The 16432-nt window shown below is 36.8% G+C and overlaps 1 protein-coding gene across 1 annotated transcript; it reads right to left on the bottom strand.

Annotated features, from left to right (window-relative positions):
- Positions 1-1268: 1268 nt before the first annotated feature.
- Positions 1269-16415, bottom strand: mogat2 (monoacylglycerol O-acyltransferase 2). The gene is made up of 6 exons (XM_058087339.1): positions 15249-16415; positions 14877-15055; positions 6123-6327; positions 4385-4559; positions 3096-3295; positions 1269-1905 (listed from the first exon to the last, which is right to left on the bottom strand). Exons 1-6 carry the CDS (start codon positions 15340-15342, stop codon positions 1751-1753), a joined length of 1008 nt encoding a protein of 335 aa, XP_057943322.1. The 5' UTR covers positions 15343-16415; the 3' UTR covers positions 1269-1750.
- Between the last annotated feature and the right edge of the window lie 17 nt (positions 16416-16432).

The raw sequence follows: 16432 nt of genomic DNA, 5'->3' as shown, positions 1-16432 counted from the left end.
TCACTAATCAAATTATATTACTTTAAAGCTTTTATTTGTGCTTTTTGAATTACCTCTTTTTGGATTTCAGCAAGGTTTTGATTAGCCAAGCACATTGCACACTTTGCTCAGATTGTGTTGAAATGATCACAAGCGCATCCAGTCAGACGGTTCATTAGGAAATACTGTACCCGCATCGTGCCAACATCTCATGAGTTCACAGACGGTCTTATCATCTGGAGACCCGATCCAACAACACACTATTTGCTTTGTGTGGACTACAGTAATTAAATAATAACTGGGACATATTCACTTTGGACTTCTTTTGGAAGTCAATGTTTTACTTGGTTGAATGATCGCGGACCCATTTACTGATGACTTTGATAAGACTGCTATGCACAGCCAAGTTGCTTTCAAATGTTTAAAATTCTGCCGTAAAGCACAAATGAATAATTGCGACAAAATTTTTGAGGCTGGTCTCTATACCTTTTGGCAAATTCCATTGAATTGAATTGAACTCCGATCTCCTAACTGTGAGGACTGCGTGCTAACCACTCGACTGCCGTGCAACCCAGTAATAAAATTATTTTTCATATTTAAAAAATGTAATAAAAATATGTAAACTAATAAAAATCAAAATACATCTAAATTAATATTTTAAGTATTTTTTTAAATTATTATATATGTAATGTCAGTGTTTTTTGTACATACATTTTTTACCAATATTCATTAATTCATTCATTCATTTTCTACCGCCTATCCCAGCTGTCTTCAGGCGAGAGGCGGGGTACACCCTGGACTGGTCGCCAGCCAATCACAGGGCACATATAGACAAACAACCATTCACACTCACATTCATACCTATGGACAATTTGGAGTCGCCAATTAACCTAGCATGTTTTTGGAATGTGGGAGGAAACCGGAGTACCAGGAGAGAACATGCAAACTCCACACAGAGATGGGATTGAACTTGGGTCTCTTAGCTGTGAGGTTTGCGCGCTGACCACTCGACCACCGTGCAACTCTCTGGCCAACATCATAAATGTAAATTCTAGTATCTCCCATTATATGTAGCTTACTAGCCTCTGGAGCTCCTGAGTCTACCATGTGACTGGCTGTTCCAGAGGTCAAGAAAAACAAAATAAAACAACAACAAAAAAAATGAAATTTTAAATATGATCATGATATTTTCCCCTATTTGTAACATGGACAAAGAATTGCACCAGTGCAAGCTCTGACTATGTTTGAGAAATCAGGTTTATTGTGACACTCTCCTCCATCTTGGCCAACAATCCCAGACTGTAATTGATAGCGAGGAGACCTTGACTTGTGTCATCGGTGCTAAGGGGAGGGGGGGTGTTGGGGTCGCCGCACACATTGCCAACTAAAACACAGCACAATCTTAAATCAACACAAATTTTTTTTACCCTATGTAATGTAACTGTACCACACGGACCTTGCGGGTATGAAAATAGACACTAAAATAGTAATTTACATGTAACCCGCAAGGTATGCTGGGACAACAGGAGGCTATCCAGCATGCCTTGCGGATTATTATCATTAGTCTAAAGTAGAATTGAAGTGTGCATGAAGTTACATTGTGTTTTATGGGCATCTCAGATACACGCTGCACTACTGTATTTCATATACAACCTGTACTTATGTATGTATGTATGTACGTACGTATACAATGCCAGAGATATGTTGTGTGTGAGACGCTACGGAATAAAACATTTTCTCAAAATAAATAGCAACGCACGGTTTGTCCACATCAGACAAAGTTGAGGTGTGTGTCCTTGTCCACACCGTAGTTGGACTTGTGCTCCTCAAAGAGGTTGCTGAGTTGGTCCATGTATAACTGGTGGAGGGTGTCCAGCTCCTCGGCCGTCGGCTTCTCGTTTTTCGCCACCCGAATGGGCCGCCCAACTGCATACAGCAGAAGTATAGTAATTTTCATTATAATGACGCTTCATCACAGTCATTACTCTCATTGCACGGTGGATTGAAGGTCACGCCGTGTCTCGCAGGCCTGCATGTCACCCTACTTGGAGAGGAACCGGCGATTGCGATTGAACTTTATCAGTTCTCCACCGCTCACGTTTGATGAAACTACTGCAGCTTGCTCAGCTTTTGTGACACGCTGAGCGTCTGCCAACATCGGGTTGGGAAATACAGGACTTGAACCGCAGGGCAGTGAGAATGTAGTTCCAGATATCGGCTGCCAAGGTCTAAAGCCCATCATGTGACCTGCAGCGAACCCACTCGTGCAATTGTGCACTGTGTAATGCGTAATAAGTTGCTACTGTACTTAAGAGTGGACTTTTATATTACATATTTTGGGGTGTTCATGCTTTGGCCAGGCTGCACGGCGGCCGAGTGGTTAGCGCGCAGACCTCACAGCTAGGAGCTAGGATTTCAATCCCACTCTCGGCCATCTCTGTGTGGAGTTTGCGTGTTCTCCCCGTTCTCTGCGGGTATTCCGGTTTCCTCCCACATTCCAAAATCATGCTAGGTCAATTAGCGACTCCAAATTGTCCATAGGTATGAATGTGAGTGTGAACACACACAGAGAAATAAATAATAATTAAAATAAATTAAAATAAAATAAATTAAAATAAAATAAAATAATTTCAAAAATATTTATAATAATAAATAATAAATAATAAATAATAAATAATAAATAATAAATAATAAATAATAAATAATAAATAATAAATAATAAATAATAAATAATAAATAATAAATAATAAATAATAAATAATAAATAATAAATAATAAATAATAAATAATACTGTACAATGTTTCATGGTCACAGAGTCTGACTCGAGACTCGCATGAGAAACAGCTAAGATTACAGCGAGTGCCTGCAGATAAACAAAGTAACAGCATAGCAAAAAAATTGAACGTCATCACCATTGGAAGTGCAAATGAACATCATAAAAAGCTCAGATCGAGGAAAATCGCTCAACCGTGGCAACCATGACTAAGGAGCGAATGCTAGCGGGGGTCATGGATTCTGTGCGCTATTACAAAGCAATCTGCGGGAATATTTTAAGAAGGTAGAAACGCCTGCAAGAGACAAGCACATCAAGGATAAAAGTAAAGATCTCACTCACCGATGGTATGGATGGGTTTCCTGTAAGGCATGAGGCCGAAGGAATATTGGAAAATCCCACGAGCATGGAAGAGAGGCAAGGAGATGCCCATGATCCTTTGCAGCAGTTCCTGTATACTTCTAAGCCAGGTTCCTCTCGGGTTCCCCACCTGATCAAACACCTCATTCTCTCCAAAGGAGAACACTGGCACCAGGTGAGCTCTGGGTGGGGGAAAAAAAAAGTTTGTCTAACTTATTATTATTATTATTATTATTATTATTATTATTATTATTATTATTATTATTATTATTATTATTATTATTATTATTATTATTATTATTATTATTATTATTATTATTATTATTGTTATTGTTATTGTTATTGTTATTGTTATTGTTATTATTATTATTATTATTAATAATAATTACCCGCTTATCATATCATTGTGCTTGTGGGTGTTTGGCTGTTGAAAATCGGGTAAAATCTGCAAAACAATAATAATAATAATAATAGTTATTATTATTATCATTATCATAATTATAATAATAATAATTATTATTAATAATAATAATAATAATAAATATTATTATTATTATGCAGATTTTACCCGATTTTCAACAGCCAAAGACCCACAAGCACAATGATATATAATAATAATAATAATAATAATAATAATAATAATAATTATTATTATTATTATTATTATTATTATTATTATTGTTGTTGTTATTATATATTAATATTAATAATATTATATTATAATTATATATTATAAATATTATTATATAATTAAATATTAAATATTATATAATATTATATAATAATAATAATAATAATAATAATAATAATAATAATAATAATAATAATAATAATAATAATAATAATAATAATAATAATAATAATAATAATAATAATAATAATAATAATAATAATAATAATAATAATAATAATAATAATAATAATAATAATAATAATAATAATAATAATAATAATAATAATAATGATGATATGATAAGCGAGTAAGTCCAGGCTGACTACCTGGAAAGAAACTAAAGGAGACGGAGACGGCGTTCTACCTAAGGATGGACCTAGCCTTGATAGATTTTTATTGGAGATAAAATAAATGATAACTGATACCGCCTCCTTCCATTCCCAATTGATTCATCATTACACGGTGTGTTTTTCCGGGAAAACGGCATGTGAGGGACTTGAATAAGCCTCTGTTTAGTTTAAGTCTACGTTCAAAAAGCAAGCGTCTGACGTAGAGAGAGAGCCGCGAAACCTCTGAAAATTAGGCCCGCTGCGCTTACCCATGCTCCATCGCCATTTTAATGAAGCCTTTCTTCTTGGCTAAGAGCACGTTGTACATCCCTGGGTGAGCGTCGAGGGCCTCTGGGGCGCCGCCGACCGCTATTACAACAGCATTACCGCCGCACGTCCGCCGGAGTGGATAACTGGCGCTTTCTTTGTCAGATGGAATTAGGCCTGTGGAAAACGGACAGAATCAGTAAACAACTGAACAGTTTTTTTAAAAATCTATTAATTTTTAATAGATTCGTGGTTGACTATGGACTATTATTAGTCCAAATATACTGAAAGACCAGTTATACAGTATGTAGTGTTCTGGTTACTAAGCACCGATAAGGTAACATGGTCATCAAGAGATGTGATGCAATATTACTTTAGCTTTAGCCGTGGCATGACTGACATGATAGAATTAAAAAAACATTCTCCTCCCATTCCGTGTGGAAGTGGTAATGTCAAACCATCAAATTTTTTGTCATGTTTCCTGTTCCAGGTCACAGGTCAAATAAGATAAAATAAAACAACAAAAAAAGTCAAAACAAATATATTGAAAGACAAGTTATAAGTATGTAGTGTTCTGGTTGCTAAGCACTGATAAGGTAACATTCAAGAGACGTGATGCTATATTACTTTAGCTTTAGCCGTGGCATGACCGACATGATAGGATTAAAAAAAAAAACATTCTCCTCTCATTCCGTGTGGAAGTGGTAATGTCAAACCATCAAAATTTTTGTCATGTTTCCCGTTCTGACTGACTGCAGCCCCTCCGGCCAACATCATAAATGTAAATTCTAGTATCTCCCATCATATGTAGCTTGCTAGCCTTTGGAGCTCCTGAGTCTACCATGTGAAAAAAAATAAAAAGATAAAATAAAACAACAAAAAAAAATCAAAACAAATATATTGAAAGACAAGTTATACAGTATGTAATGTTCTGGTTACTAAGCACCGATAAGGTAACATTCAAGTGACATGACGCTATAGTGCTTTAGCTTTAGCCGTGGCATGACCGACATGATAGGATAAAAAAAAAACATTCTTCTCCCATTCCATGTGGAAGTGGTAATGTCAAACCATAAAAAATGCATTGTATCAATTTTAATACCTGACACACTATTAATAGTTAAATTGTTGTAACAAGAGCTTGAATGACAAACAATATTAAGCTAGTTTATCTGATACAACACCATTTTGGGAAGGCCATAAGCTGGGCTCTCATCACAACAACCACTCCAAAGTGTTTTGTAGCTTATTTTCTCTGAATTAGTAAAATAATATGGTATGTATGGTAATCATTTTAATTGTAATATTTGACATCCTATTAGCTAATTACAGTGGTTTTAAATGGCTTTAAAATGAGCAAAAAATGGGCAAAAAAATAAGCTAGCTGATCTAAGCTAGCCATTGTATCTTCATTAGGTATTTTCATTTTTCCCAGGTGTTATTCTCCTTTTCGGGGGGGATTCTTGTTCCTACCTTCCATGGTGAGGTTTATGTTAGCCCCAGCTATGCCTACTAACCTACTCTATTTGTACTATTTGTTCTATTTGTAAATTTTTTGTATTTTTTGTATGCGTTCTGTGTAATTTGTAATTTGCCAATTTTCGACGTTCATGAACCTCCCTCTACTTCATGAGGTAACACTACACACAATCCCGAGAACTTCCACGACGACATAACATGCAATAAATAACCACCAAAGTACCACTGGTATGAAGTATTAATTTGATGTGAGTAGCCAACCTGCACACATGATGTAGTCTCTGAAGAAGGGGGCTCGAAACCACAGGGGCAGCATGAGCAGGTAGGTGGTAATGCCTGGAAATAGCCGCATGAATCCTGTGCAATACGTGCAGAAATTGGTAAAGGCTCCTGCCACCAAGATGCCATGTGGGTGGAAGCCTATGACGTAGTTGTGTCTCGGGTCCAGGTCAGCTGTCTTCAGCAACTGTGGGGATGAAGGGCGGGTGGGATGGGGGGGGGGGGGGGGGGGGGGGGCATCATGTTGAGGTTTTAGATGTTAATGTTGTTAAGGAGCAGTCAAGTGACTTCATTTATGGACGCTACCGCTCAAAAGTTTGGGATCACTTGGAAGACATTTTTTTGGTCCAGTCTGAGATATGGCTTTTTCTTGGTAGTCCTGCCATGAAGTTCTGAAGTCGCCGCTTCACTGTTGATACTGACACTGGTCTTTGACGGGTATTATTTAGTGCAGGTAGCAGGTGACGACCTGTCTTAAACTACACACTCTCAGATATTTGTGCAGCGTTTTTCTGTCCTTGTTAGACCCAGTTTGTGTTTCTCTAGTTTGGTTTGATTTTCTAATAATCTATTAGCCTTATAAAATGATGAACTTGGATTAGCAGCCATACCAGGAGATTGATGCAGAGGACTATCAACAGTTGTTGATAGTAGGCCTCTATGCAAAAATGTACATCCTTCTTTGAAAATCATCTGATTTATTTTAATTGCTTGTGAAATGGATAAAATGTTTGTGAAATGCATGAAAATTTGTTTTTCTTTGGAAAACAAATACATTTGCATGTGATCTCAAACTTTTGAGCGGTAGCGTAGCCTCAGGTCAACATAAAATACAAACTATAGCTGTGACATTTCTCTCAACTGATGCCAAAGTGCATCAAAGAAAAGGAAAGCCGCAAAAAGCAAAGAGAGAGAAGACTCAACCACCAATATTTTTTGGGCCTAACTGTTCTTCACTAGAGATTAAGATTATTGAATGCTATGTGAGGGGTCATGGAGTAGAAGAGGAGGTTAAGAAGCATCTTTGTCTGGGTGGGTGGAGGCGGGGCTGGAAGCATACACACAGAGTGCAGAAGAGTGTAACATTCATTAATTCATTTATTCATTCATTTTCTACCGCTTTTTCCTCACAAGGGTCGCGGGGGATGCTGGAGCCTATCCCAGCTGTCTTCGGGCGAGAGGCGGGGTACACCCTGCACTGGTCGCCAGCCAATCACTGGGCACATATAGACAAACAACCATTCACACTCACATTCATACCTATGGACAATTTGGAGTCGCCAATTAACCTAGCATGTTTTTGGAATGTGGGAGGAAACCGGAGTACCCGGAGAAAAGGGGGTCCTCCCGAGGGTGGGATTGAACACAGGTTTCCTAGCTGTGAGGTCTGCGCTAACCACTCGAACACCGTGCAGCCCAGTAATAAAATTATTTTTCATATTTAAAAAATTTAATAAAAATATGTGAACTAATAGAAATCAAAATACATCTAAATTAATATTTTAAGTAATTTTTTAAATTATTATATATGTAATGCCAGTGTTTTTTGTACTTTTTTGGGCAATATTCATTAATTTATTCATTCATTTTCTACCGCTTATCCTCAGAAGGGTCGCAGGGGGCGAGAGGCCGGGTACACCCTGGACTGGTGGCCAGCCAATCACAGGGCACATATAGACAAACAACCATTCACACTCACATTCATACCTATGGACAATTTGGAGTCGCCAATTAACCAATTAATTAATGTTTTTGGAATGTGGGAGGAAACCGGAGTACCCGGAGAAAACCCACGCATGCACGGGGAGAACATGCAAACTCCACACAGAGATGGCCGAGGGTGGAATTGAACCCTGGTCTCCGAGCTGTGAGGTCTGCACGCTAACCACTCGCGCACCGTGCCACCCGAGTGTAACATTAGTAAATTAAATTGTAAATTAGTAGATTGCAATATATTATATACTGTCATATATACTTTTTCATAGTACTTTTATTAAAAGTAAAGTTAAAATCCTGGACCTTGTATATCCAATGCCATGCATCGTATCGTCTATGAACCTATTGGTTACTGTTCAACGCGGCTGCGGAGCACATGGAGTATTTTTGGAGATGGCCGGTCAGTGGCCACCCGGGCTGTGCGGAACTCATACATGTGTCTCTTATCCTCACTTCACCAGCTATCTGTTCTTTGGACCCCACGTGTCCTGCAATCAACACAAACCCTAAAAAAAAAAACCCTTCTCACGACACACTCACTCTTTTAAGGCGGTTGAACAAATACAGTATTTGGACTGTGCAACTGCAATATTTAAAGACAAGCAAACTACTGTACTTAAACAAGCAGTCACTCAACAAGGTACTCAACAATTTGTCTGAGTCATCGCACTGCCCGGAGGGTATATTTACACGGAACAGTACTTGGAGATGAATATGATGTGCTGTGAATGATTATTCACCAATAATGTATTATATTTGATATATTTGATAAATAAAATGAATGCAATTTTGAATTGCATTTGAATTGTTTTATGTTTTTTAACTAAAATAAGAGGTAATAAGATATTTGTCTTCTTGCACAGTTGTGCAGTGTTTTTCTGTCCTTGTTAGACCCAGTTTGTGCTGCTCTCTAAAGGGAGTAGTTAACAGCATGGTAAGAAATTTTAGTTTTATTTTAGATTTTTAGATGGCTTTTCTAATCATCTATTAGCCTGATAAAATGATGAGCTTGGATTAGCAGCCATCTCTATGCAAAAATGTACATCCTTCTTGAAAATCAGATTAATTTTAATTGTTTGTGAAATGGAAAAAAATTGTTTGTGAAATGCATGAAAATATGTTTTTCTTTGGAAAACAAAGAAATTTGCAAGTGATCCCAAACTTTTCAGCGGTAGTGTATGCGCACATGGACAAGTCTTTAAAAGTCAAGTCTCAAGTGAAGAAAAGTCATGGTCGAGTCCGATGTCATAGATTTGAAATTTGTGTCACTGGAATAATAATAAAACAATATGAATGATATAAACGGTTCATATTGTTACCATTTTGTTCTGCCAACAACAATACTATAAAAATACTTCAGATTTTTTATATTTAAAAAATTTAATATAAATATGTAAACTAATAGAAATCAAAATACATCTAAATTAATATTTTAAGTAATTTTTAAAATTATTATATATATAATGTCAGTGTTTTTTGTACTTTTTTTGGGCAAAATTCATTAATTAATTAATTCATTTTCTACCGCTTATTCTCACGAGGGTCGAGGGGGTGCTGGAGCCTATCCCAGCTGTCTTCGGGCAAGAGGCGGGGTACACCTTGGATTGATTGCCAGCCAAACCCAGATAAAGTTATATATTTCTGGGGAAAAAAGTATTGTACGTGCACATACACATAGACAAGTCTTTAAAAGTCAAGTCTCAAGTGAAGAAAAGTCATGGTCGAGGCAAGTCCGATGTCATGGACTTGAAATTTGTGTCACCGGAATAAAATGCCATTTTACGAACAGAATAATCTATTATATTTGATAAATAAAATGAATGCATTTTGAATTGTTTTATCTTTTTTACTAAAATAAGAGCAGTGGGATAAGACTTTGTTACGGAAATAAAGTGCTGACATAGCATTCAGGATTTAGCTTATGACGTCACAGTCAAGACCCGACTTATTGATGTCAAAGTCCAAGCCAATTTTTCAAGTCTTTGATGATATTGACAAGTCGAGTCCAAAGTAATTAAAATTTATTTTTCGGATTTTACAAGGACAGAAAAAGAAAAAGACTTCCGTCCAGTTCGACTGCAAAGTCATTTTCCAACCATTCCGTGTTATTCCCAGCGTCATCTGACTGTACGCTACGTTAGTACTGGGACAAAGAAGCAATGCAGAAGCAAAAGAGAAGCAGGGTTCTCTTAGATCATTCATTGCGTGAGCGGCTTTGAACCGCAGCTTCCAATCAGATTGCGATGAGGTTGGATTAAAGCAGCTGATGTGTGACGAGTTAAAGCATCTTTTGGGTAGTACAATGTTGACATTTGATGATGTAGCGTCATGGAATGTGTCTGCGACAAGTAGCGGTCTTGGGAATGGAGACATCCCATCGACTTTGAATAGGGACGTGTGATAATAAAAACAATATGAACGATATAAACGGTTCATATTGTTACCATGTTGTTCTGCCAATAACAATACTATTAAAATTATTTTTTATATTTAAAAAATGTAATACAAATATGTAAACTAATAGAAATTAAAATACATCTAAATTCATATTTTAAGTAATTTTTAAAATTATTATATATGTAATGTCAGTGTTTTTTGTACTTTTTTTGGCAAAATTCATTAATTCATTCATTCATTTTCTACCGCTTATTCTCACGAGGGTCGAGGGGGTGCTGGAGCCTATCCCAGCTGTCTTCAGGCGACTGGACTGATCGCCAGCCAATCACAGATAAAGTTATATATTTCTGGAAAAAAAGGAAGGACAATTTCTCTATAAAAGCCAAAGGAAAATGTGGAATTACAGGAATTACTAAATTTTTAACCTCTGGAAAATTTTAGGGAAAAATCATGCATTCATTATCAGATGCATCAGATTTTTGGGGGATAGAAAACCTTGAATATTTTGAAGGGTAAATAAAGATTTGGCTAAATCTTTATTTACACCATCACACAACTTCTCCAAATTCTAGTCGCTCTTCGGAGGCTGCTGTAATGTACACTACCGCTCAAAAATTTGGGATCACTTTGAAATTTTTAAAATTATTTTTTATATTTAAAAAGATGTAATACAAATATGTAAACTAATAGAAATCAAAATACATCTAAATTAATATTTTAAGTAATTTTAAAAATTATTATATATATAATGTCAGTGTTTTTTGTACTTTTTTTTGGACAGAATTCATTAATTAATTCATTCATTTTCTACCGCTTATTCTCACAAGGGGTAGAGGGGGTGCTGGAGCCTATGCCAGCTGTCTTCGGGCAAGAAGCGGGGTACACCCTGGACTGATCGCCAGCCAATCACAGATAAAGTTATATATTTCTGGACAAAAAGGAAGGATAATTTCTCTATAAAAGCGGAAGGAAAATGTGGAATTACAGGAATTACAGAATTTTTAACCTGTGGAAAATTTTAGGGAAAAATCATGCATTCATTATCAGATCCATTAGATTTTTTGGGATGGAAAACCTTGAATATATTGAAGGGTAAATAAAGATTTGGCTAAATCTTTATTTGTGCGTCGTTTTTCTGTCCTTGTTAGACAGTTTGTGCTGCTCTCTGAAGGGAGTAGTTAACAGCAAGGTAAGAGATCAGATGAATTTTAATTGGTTGTGAAATGGATAAAAATGTTTGTGAAATGGAAGAAATTGTTTGTGAAATGCATGAAAATATGGTTTTCTTTGGAAAACAAAGAAATTTGCAAGTGATCCCAAACTTTTGAGCGGTAGTGTATGTGCAAATACACATGGACAAGTCTTTAAAAGTCAAGTCTCAAAAGTGAAGAAAAGTCATCGTCAAGTCCGATGTCATAGACTTTAAATTTGTGTCACTGGAATAAAATGCCATTTTAATAATAGAATAATCTATTATATTTGATAAATAAAATGAATGCATTTTGAATGGTTTTATGTTTTTAACTAAAATAAGAGCAGTGGGATAAGACTTAGTTACAGAAATAAAGTGCTGACATAGCATTCAGGATTTAGCTTATGACGTTACAGTCAAGACCCGACTTATTGATGTCAAAGTCCAAGTCCATTTTCAAGTCTTTGATGATATTGTCAAGTCGAGTCCAAAGTCATTAAAATTGTGAGTCGAGAAACTCGACTCCAACAAAGTTTACATTTGAATTGTGACAAATTTGTTTTTTTGACCTACTATTGGTAAGGTGTTCTTTATGTATTTTAAAAGAAGTACTTATATTGTACTGTGCTTAGAAATACAAATACTTAGTTATTGATCATATCATCATATTTAATGGAGTTTCTAGTTATGAGCCCAAAGTGATTGTTTGTGCTTCCATTTAATGTTTTGGTACTCAAAACGACGTCCTACATTGGTGACAAAAACACTGAAAAAAACGTGTTTTGATTGACAACGTCATGTTGTGGAAGTGGAAGCGAAGCCAATGATTAACTGAACTTGGGGTCACCCGCTCGTACTAAATAACACCAACAATGTGGAGACAATACAAATCTGATTGGGTTCTTCAGATAACAGGTTGTATATTAAATATGGATATATTTATATTTATATTTATATCGACGCCAGGAAGAAAACCAACCAGTAGCGATGTGAGAAGTTAACTTGGCTCCTGATCATACCTTCAGTGAGAGGTGCAGATGTTTATTCCACTGGGGGAAAACAAACCACGAAGAACCTTCTGTGCCTGTCGCTATCTCATCGAAACATGAAAACACTCATTATCTTATCTCCTCATTTACAATGTTGATCACACCCGCAGAAAAAAAAAACAAAAACACTTAACACCGGCGATGGCGGTTTGACGCTTCCGTAGGTGCTTCGAACTACGAAGAGAAAGATTCATTGGTTGATTGTCAAAATCAATAAAGAGCCAATCCCTGATTCACTGATGCGACACCTCCTCCATCTGAATTTAGCACCTAAAACGATTGAACAAGGGCGGCACGGCGGTCTAGTGGTTAGCGCGCAGACCTCACAGCTAGGAGACCAGGGTTCAATTCCACCCTTGGCCATCTCTGTGTGGAGTTTGCATGTTCTCCCAGTGCATGCGTGGGTTTTTCTCCGGGTACTCCGGTTTCCTCCCACATTCCAAAAACATGCTAGGTTAATTAGCGACTCCAAATTGTCCATAGGTATGAATGTGAGTGTGAATGGTTGTTTGTCTATATGTGCCCCAGTCCAGGGTGTACCCCGCCTCTCGCCCGAAGACAGCTGGGATAGGCTCCAGCACCCCCGCGACCCTCGTGAGGAAAAGCGGTAGAAAATGAATAAAAATAAAAATAAAAATAAAAATAAAAATAAAAATAAAAATAAAAATAAAAATAAAAATAAAAATAAAAATAAAAATAAAAATAAAAATAAAAATAAAAATAAAAATAAAAATAAAAATAAAAATAAAAATAAAAATAAAATCAAAAATCAACTATGCTAAATTGTCAACAGCAATGGTACAATTTTAAAAAATGAATGAATTAGAAGAAAAAAAGTCAAAATTATGTGACAAAAAGTAATTTATGACATACTAAGTCATAATTATGACACCCAAAAGTCATTAAACGTGTAAACTATGAGTCATAATTACGAGCCTTTCTTCCGGTAGAAAATGAATGAATGAATGAATGAACGATTGAACAAAATGTAGGCGGAAACCCACACACGGGGAGAATCGAACCCTGACTGTGTGGCATGCTAACCACTATTCCACTGTGCCGCCCACAACATGGTTAGTACCTCACCTTTGATGTGTTACATTAGACTTAGTAAGCATCAGGGCTACATTCTGTTTACTTGTGGGAACAAAATCATCTGTGACAAAAAGGCCCAAAATTAAAAATATGCAAATTTATTGGGATATATTCACTATATTAGGTACAGTACACCTGTAAAGACCAGCTTCAGCCAAACAACCAATTAGCTAAAAATGTCATCCAATACTTCTCTACAAGAGAGGAGAAATATGATCTCAGGGAAGAACTACATTTGAAACACTTCTATGCTAGGACTACGTTAAAAAGCCATAGCATTTCAGTATGTGGAATCAAACTATGGAATGGATTGAGTAAGGACCTCAAACAATGCACAACGATGAGCCAATTCAAGAAACAATATACACAACAGAATAAGTTGTACTTAATTATTAGGTAATACCAACCTGATATGCACTGTTACTGCCAGACCACAAGAGGGACCTAGCCGACTAAAAATAATGCATTTGGACCACATTGGATTTAATTACGTTTAACATTTATTCAGTCATTCATTCATTTTCATGGTCGCGGTCGCAGGGGGTGCTGGAGCCTATCCCAGTTGACTTCAGGCAAGAGGCGGGGTACACCCTGGACTGGTGGTCAGCCAATCACAGGGCACATATAGACAAACAACCATTCACACTCACATTCATACCTATGGACAATTTGGAGTCGCTAATTAACCTAGCATGTTTTTGGAATGTGGGAGGAAACCGGAGTACCCGGAGAAAAGGGGGTCCCCCGAGGGTGGGATTGAACACAGGTTTCCTAGCTGTGAGGTCTGCGCGCTAACCACTCATCCACCAGCCCAGTAATAAAATTATTTTTCATATTTAAAAAAAATAATAAAAATATATAAACTAATAGAAATCAAAATACATCTAAATTAATATTTTAAGTAAATTTTTAAAATTATTATATATGTAATGTCAGTGTTTTTGTACTTTTTTTGGGCAATATTCATTAATTTATTCATTCATTTTCTACCGCTTATCCTCACAAGGGTCGTGGGGGTGCTGGAGCCTATCCCAGTTGACTTCGGGCGGATTGTAAATTGAAAAATCTATGATAAACAATAATCTACTTACAGTAATAAAATTAATAAATGCATTAAAAAGCTCCCTCAGCTTCATAATCAAAATAGTTGTACCCCATGACGTGCATTGTTAGCTAGCTGATTTTCTCTCTTCAGAATGCCCAGTAAAGGTGAAGTTTTACGGTCATGTTTTACATAAGGATCATGGAGGACGGACACCCCCCCCCCAATATCAGTCTCAATCTCACCTTAATGGGAAAGTAATCCCGCATGTAGTCCCAAATTCTGATGCCGCACAAATAAGGCACCCTCCGCCCTCCTCGTGAAGGAGTGTCATAGTCAAAGAACCACCAGACGGCGTAGAGCATGCTGACCAACCAGAAGCGAGTGAAGAGCAGATAGAAGAACAGGAAGATACATGTGGGTGCTGAGGAGAGAAAGCAATGTATTCGGTACATGGAATGAACAGAGACCAGTATAGTAATACACACTTAAGTAATACAAGTAATATGACTTTACTACTTGGAAAAAATACAATTTACTAGCATTGAGCCAACACATTTGACAGCCATGTTGTTGATACCCAAGCCCACCCCGCCATCGATGTGACACACACTCACCCAAAGCCAGGAATGAGAAGACCCACTGCAGCACCGCAACGGTCTGCAGTCTCCTGTGCAGGGGCACGTCCACGGGGGCGAAATTAATCTTCATGTTGTCCACCAGGAATGACAGAACCCTTCTTCCACTACACTGCAAGCGGTGGGAAGCAAAAGAAGACAAGTCAAGTGGGTCCAAGGTCTCGTCTTCTTCTCCTCCCTATTCAACTCTTATCTCACTCAATGAAGGATTTCATTCGTTCTTATCTGCCTCACCTTTGACTTAAGACTCGTAAGTGCAGTTCAAATCTTGGGAGTGATTTTTTTTTTTTCCAGCAAGAGATTTCTAAATAGGCCAGAGAACTGTAGCTCTTTTCTTCTTTTTCTAACTCCCATGTTGCACAAAGTGTGCAAATGTCGGCGTCTTTTGGGAGCTGGAAAGCCAGCCCCATCTGTCTGAGAGACGGCTGAATTGCATATAAAATCCCTCTCTACATCGCTGTGATGAATGAATGAGGAAGTAGGAGTCCTTATTTAGTGTTTTTTTTTTTAACATTAGACATCCTTTAGAAACACCCCTATATCACCTTTATCCTCATAATACCCAATTTAGTTAACAAAATAAGAGTATAATAGCCAAAAATAGTGGGTTAATTTAGAGTGGTTAATATATACAACTATACTATACAACCCTATCCTGTCAGCAAAGATGGTCATATCGGTATATCATATATATATATATATACCGTATTATATGTTTTTACTACTACATTTACTACTACATTCATTCATATCATGGTCATCTCCAGGGGGCTAAGTCCCACCCCCGTCCTCAGAACCTAGTGACGCCCCTGAAATTTTAGTTCATTTAGCAATTAATTTAAGCAAAAACTACACATCATTTGCTTGAATATGAATTTTCCCCTAACAACAAGCCACACCCAACTATGAAAGTGCATGATTTATTAATTTTGTATACTCATCTCTGTGATAGAGTGAAGCCGTTAAATTCGAACGATGACGTCATGAGGGGAAAATGTACTTGTATATTATTGTTTTTCATATAACCTAAACGGTTACCGGCTATTGTATTGCATAAAATAATAATAATTATAATAATAATAATAAAATGTACGTATGTGATAAGTGTGTGTAAGTGGCTTCTATGGTTGAAGGGCACCCTGTAAGTCAAACGCCACCTATTC

The sequence above is a fragment of the Doryrhamphus excisus genome, chromosome 11 (assembly GCF_030265055.1).
Source record: "Doryrhamphus excisus isolate RoL2022-K1 chromosome 11, RoL_Dexc_1.0, whole genome shotgun sequence".
NCBI classification, from domain to species: Eukaryota; Metazoa; Chordata; class Actinopteri; order Syngnathiformes; family Syngnathidae; genus Doryrhamphus; species Doryrhamphus excisus.
Note: the sequence above shows the minus strand (reverse complement) of the source record. Positions and strands in the feature narration are given on the sequence as shown.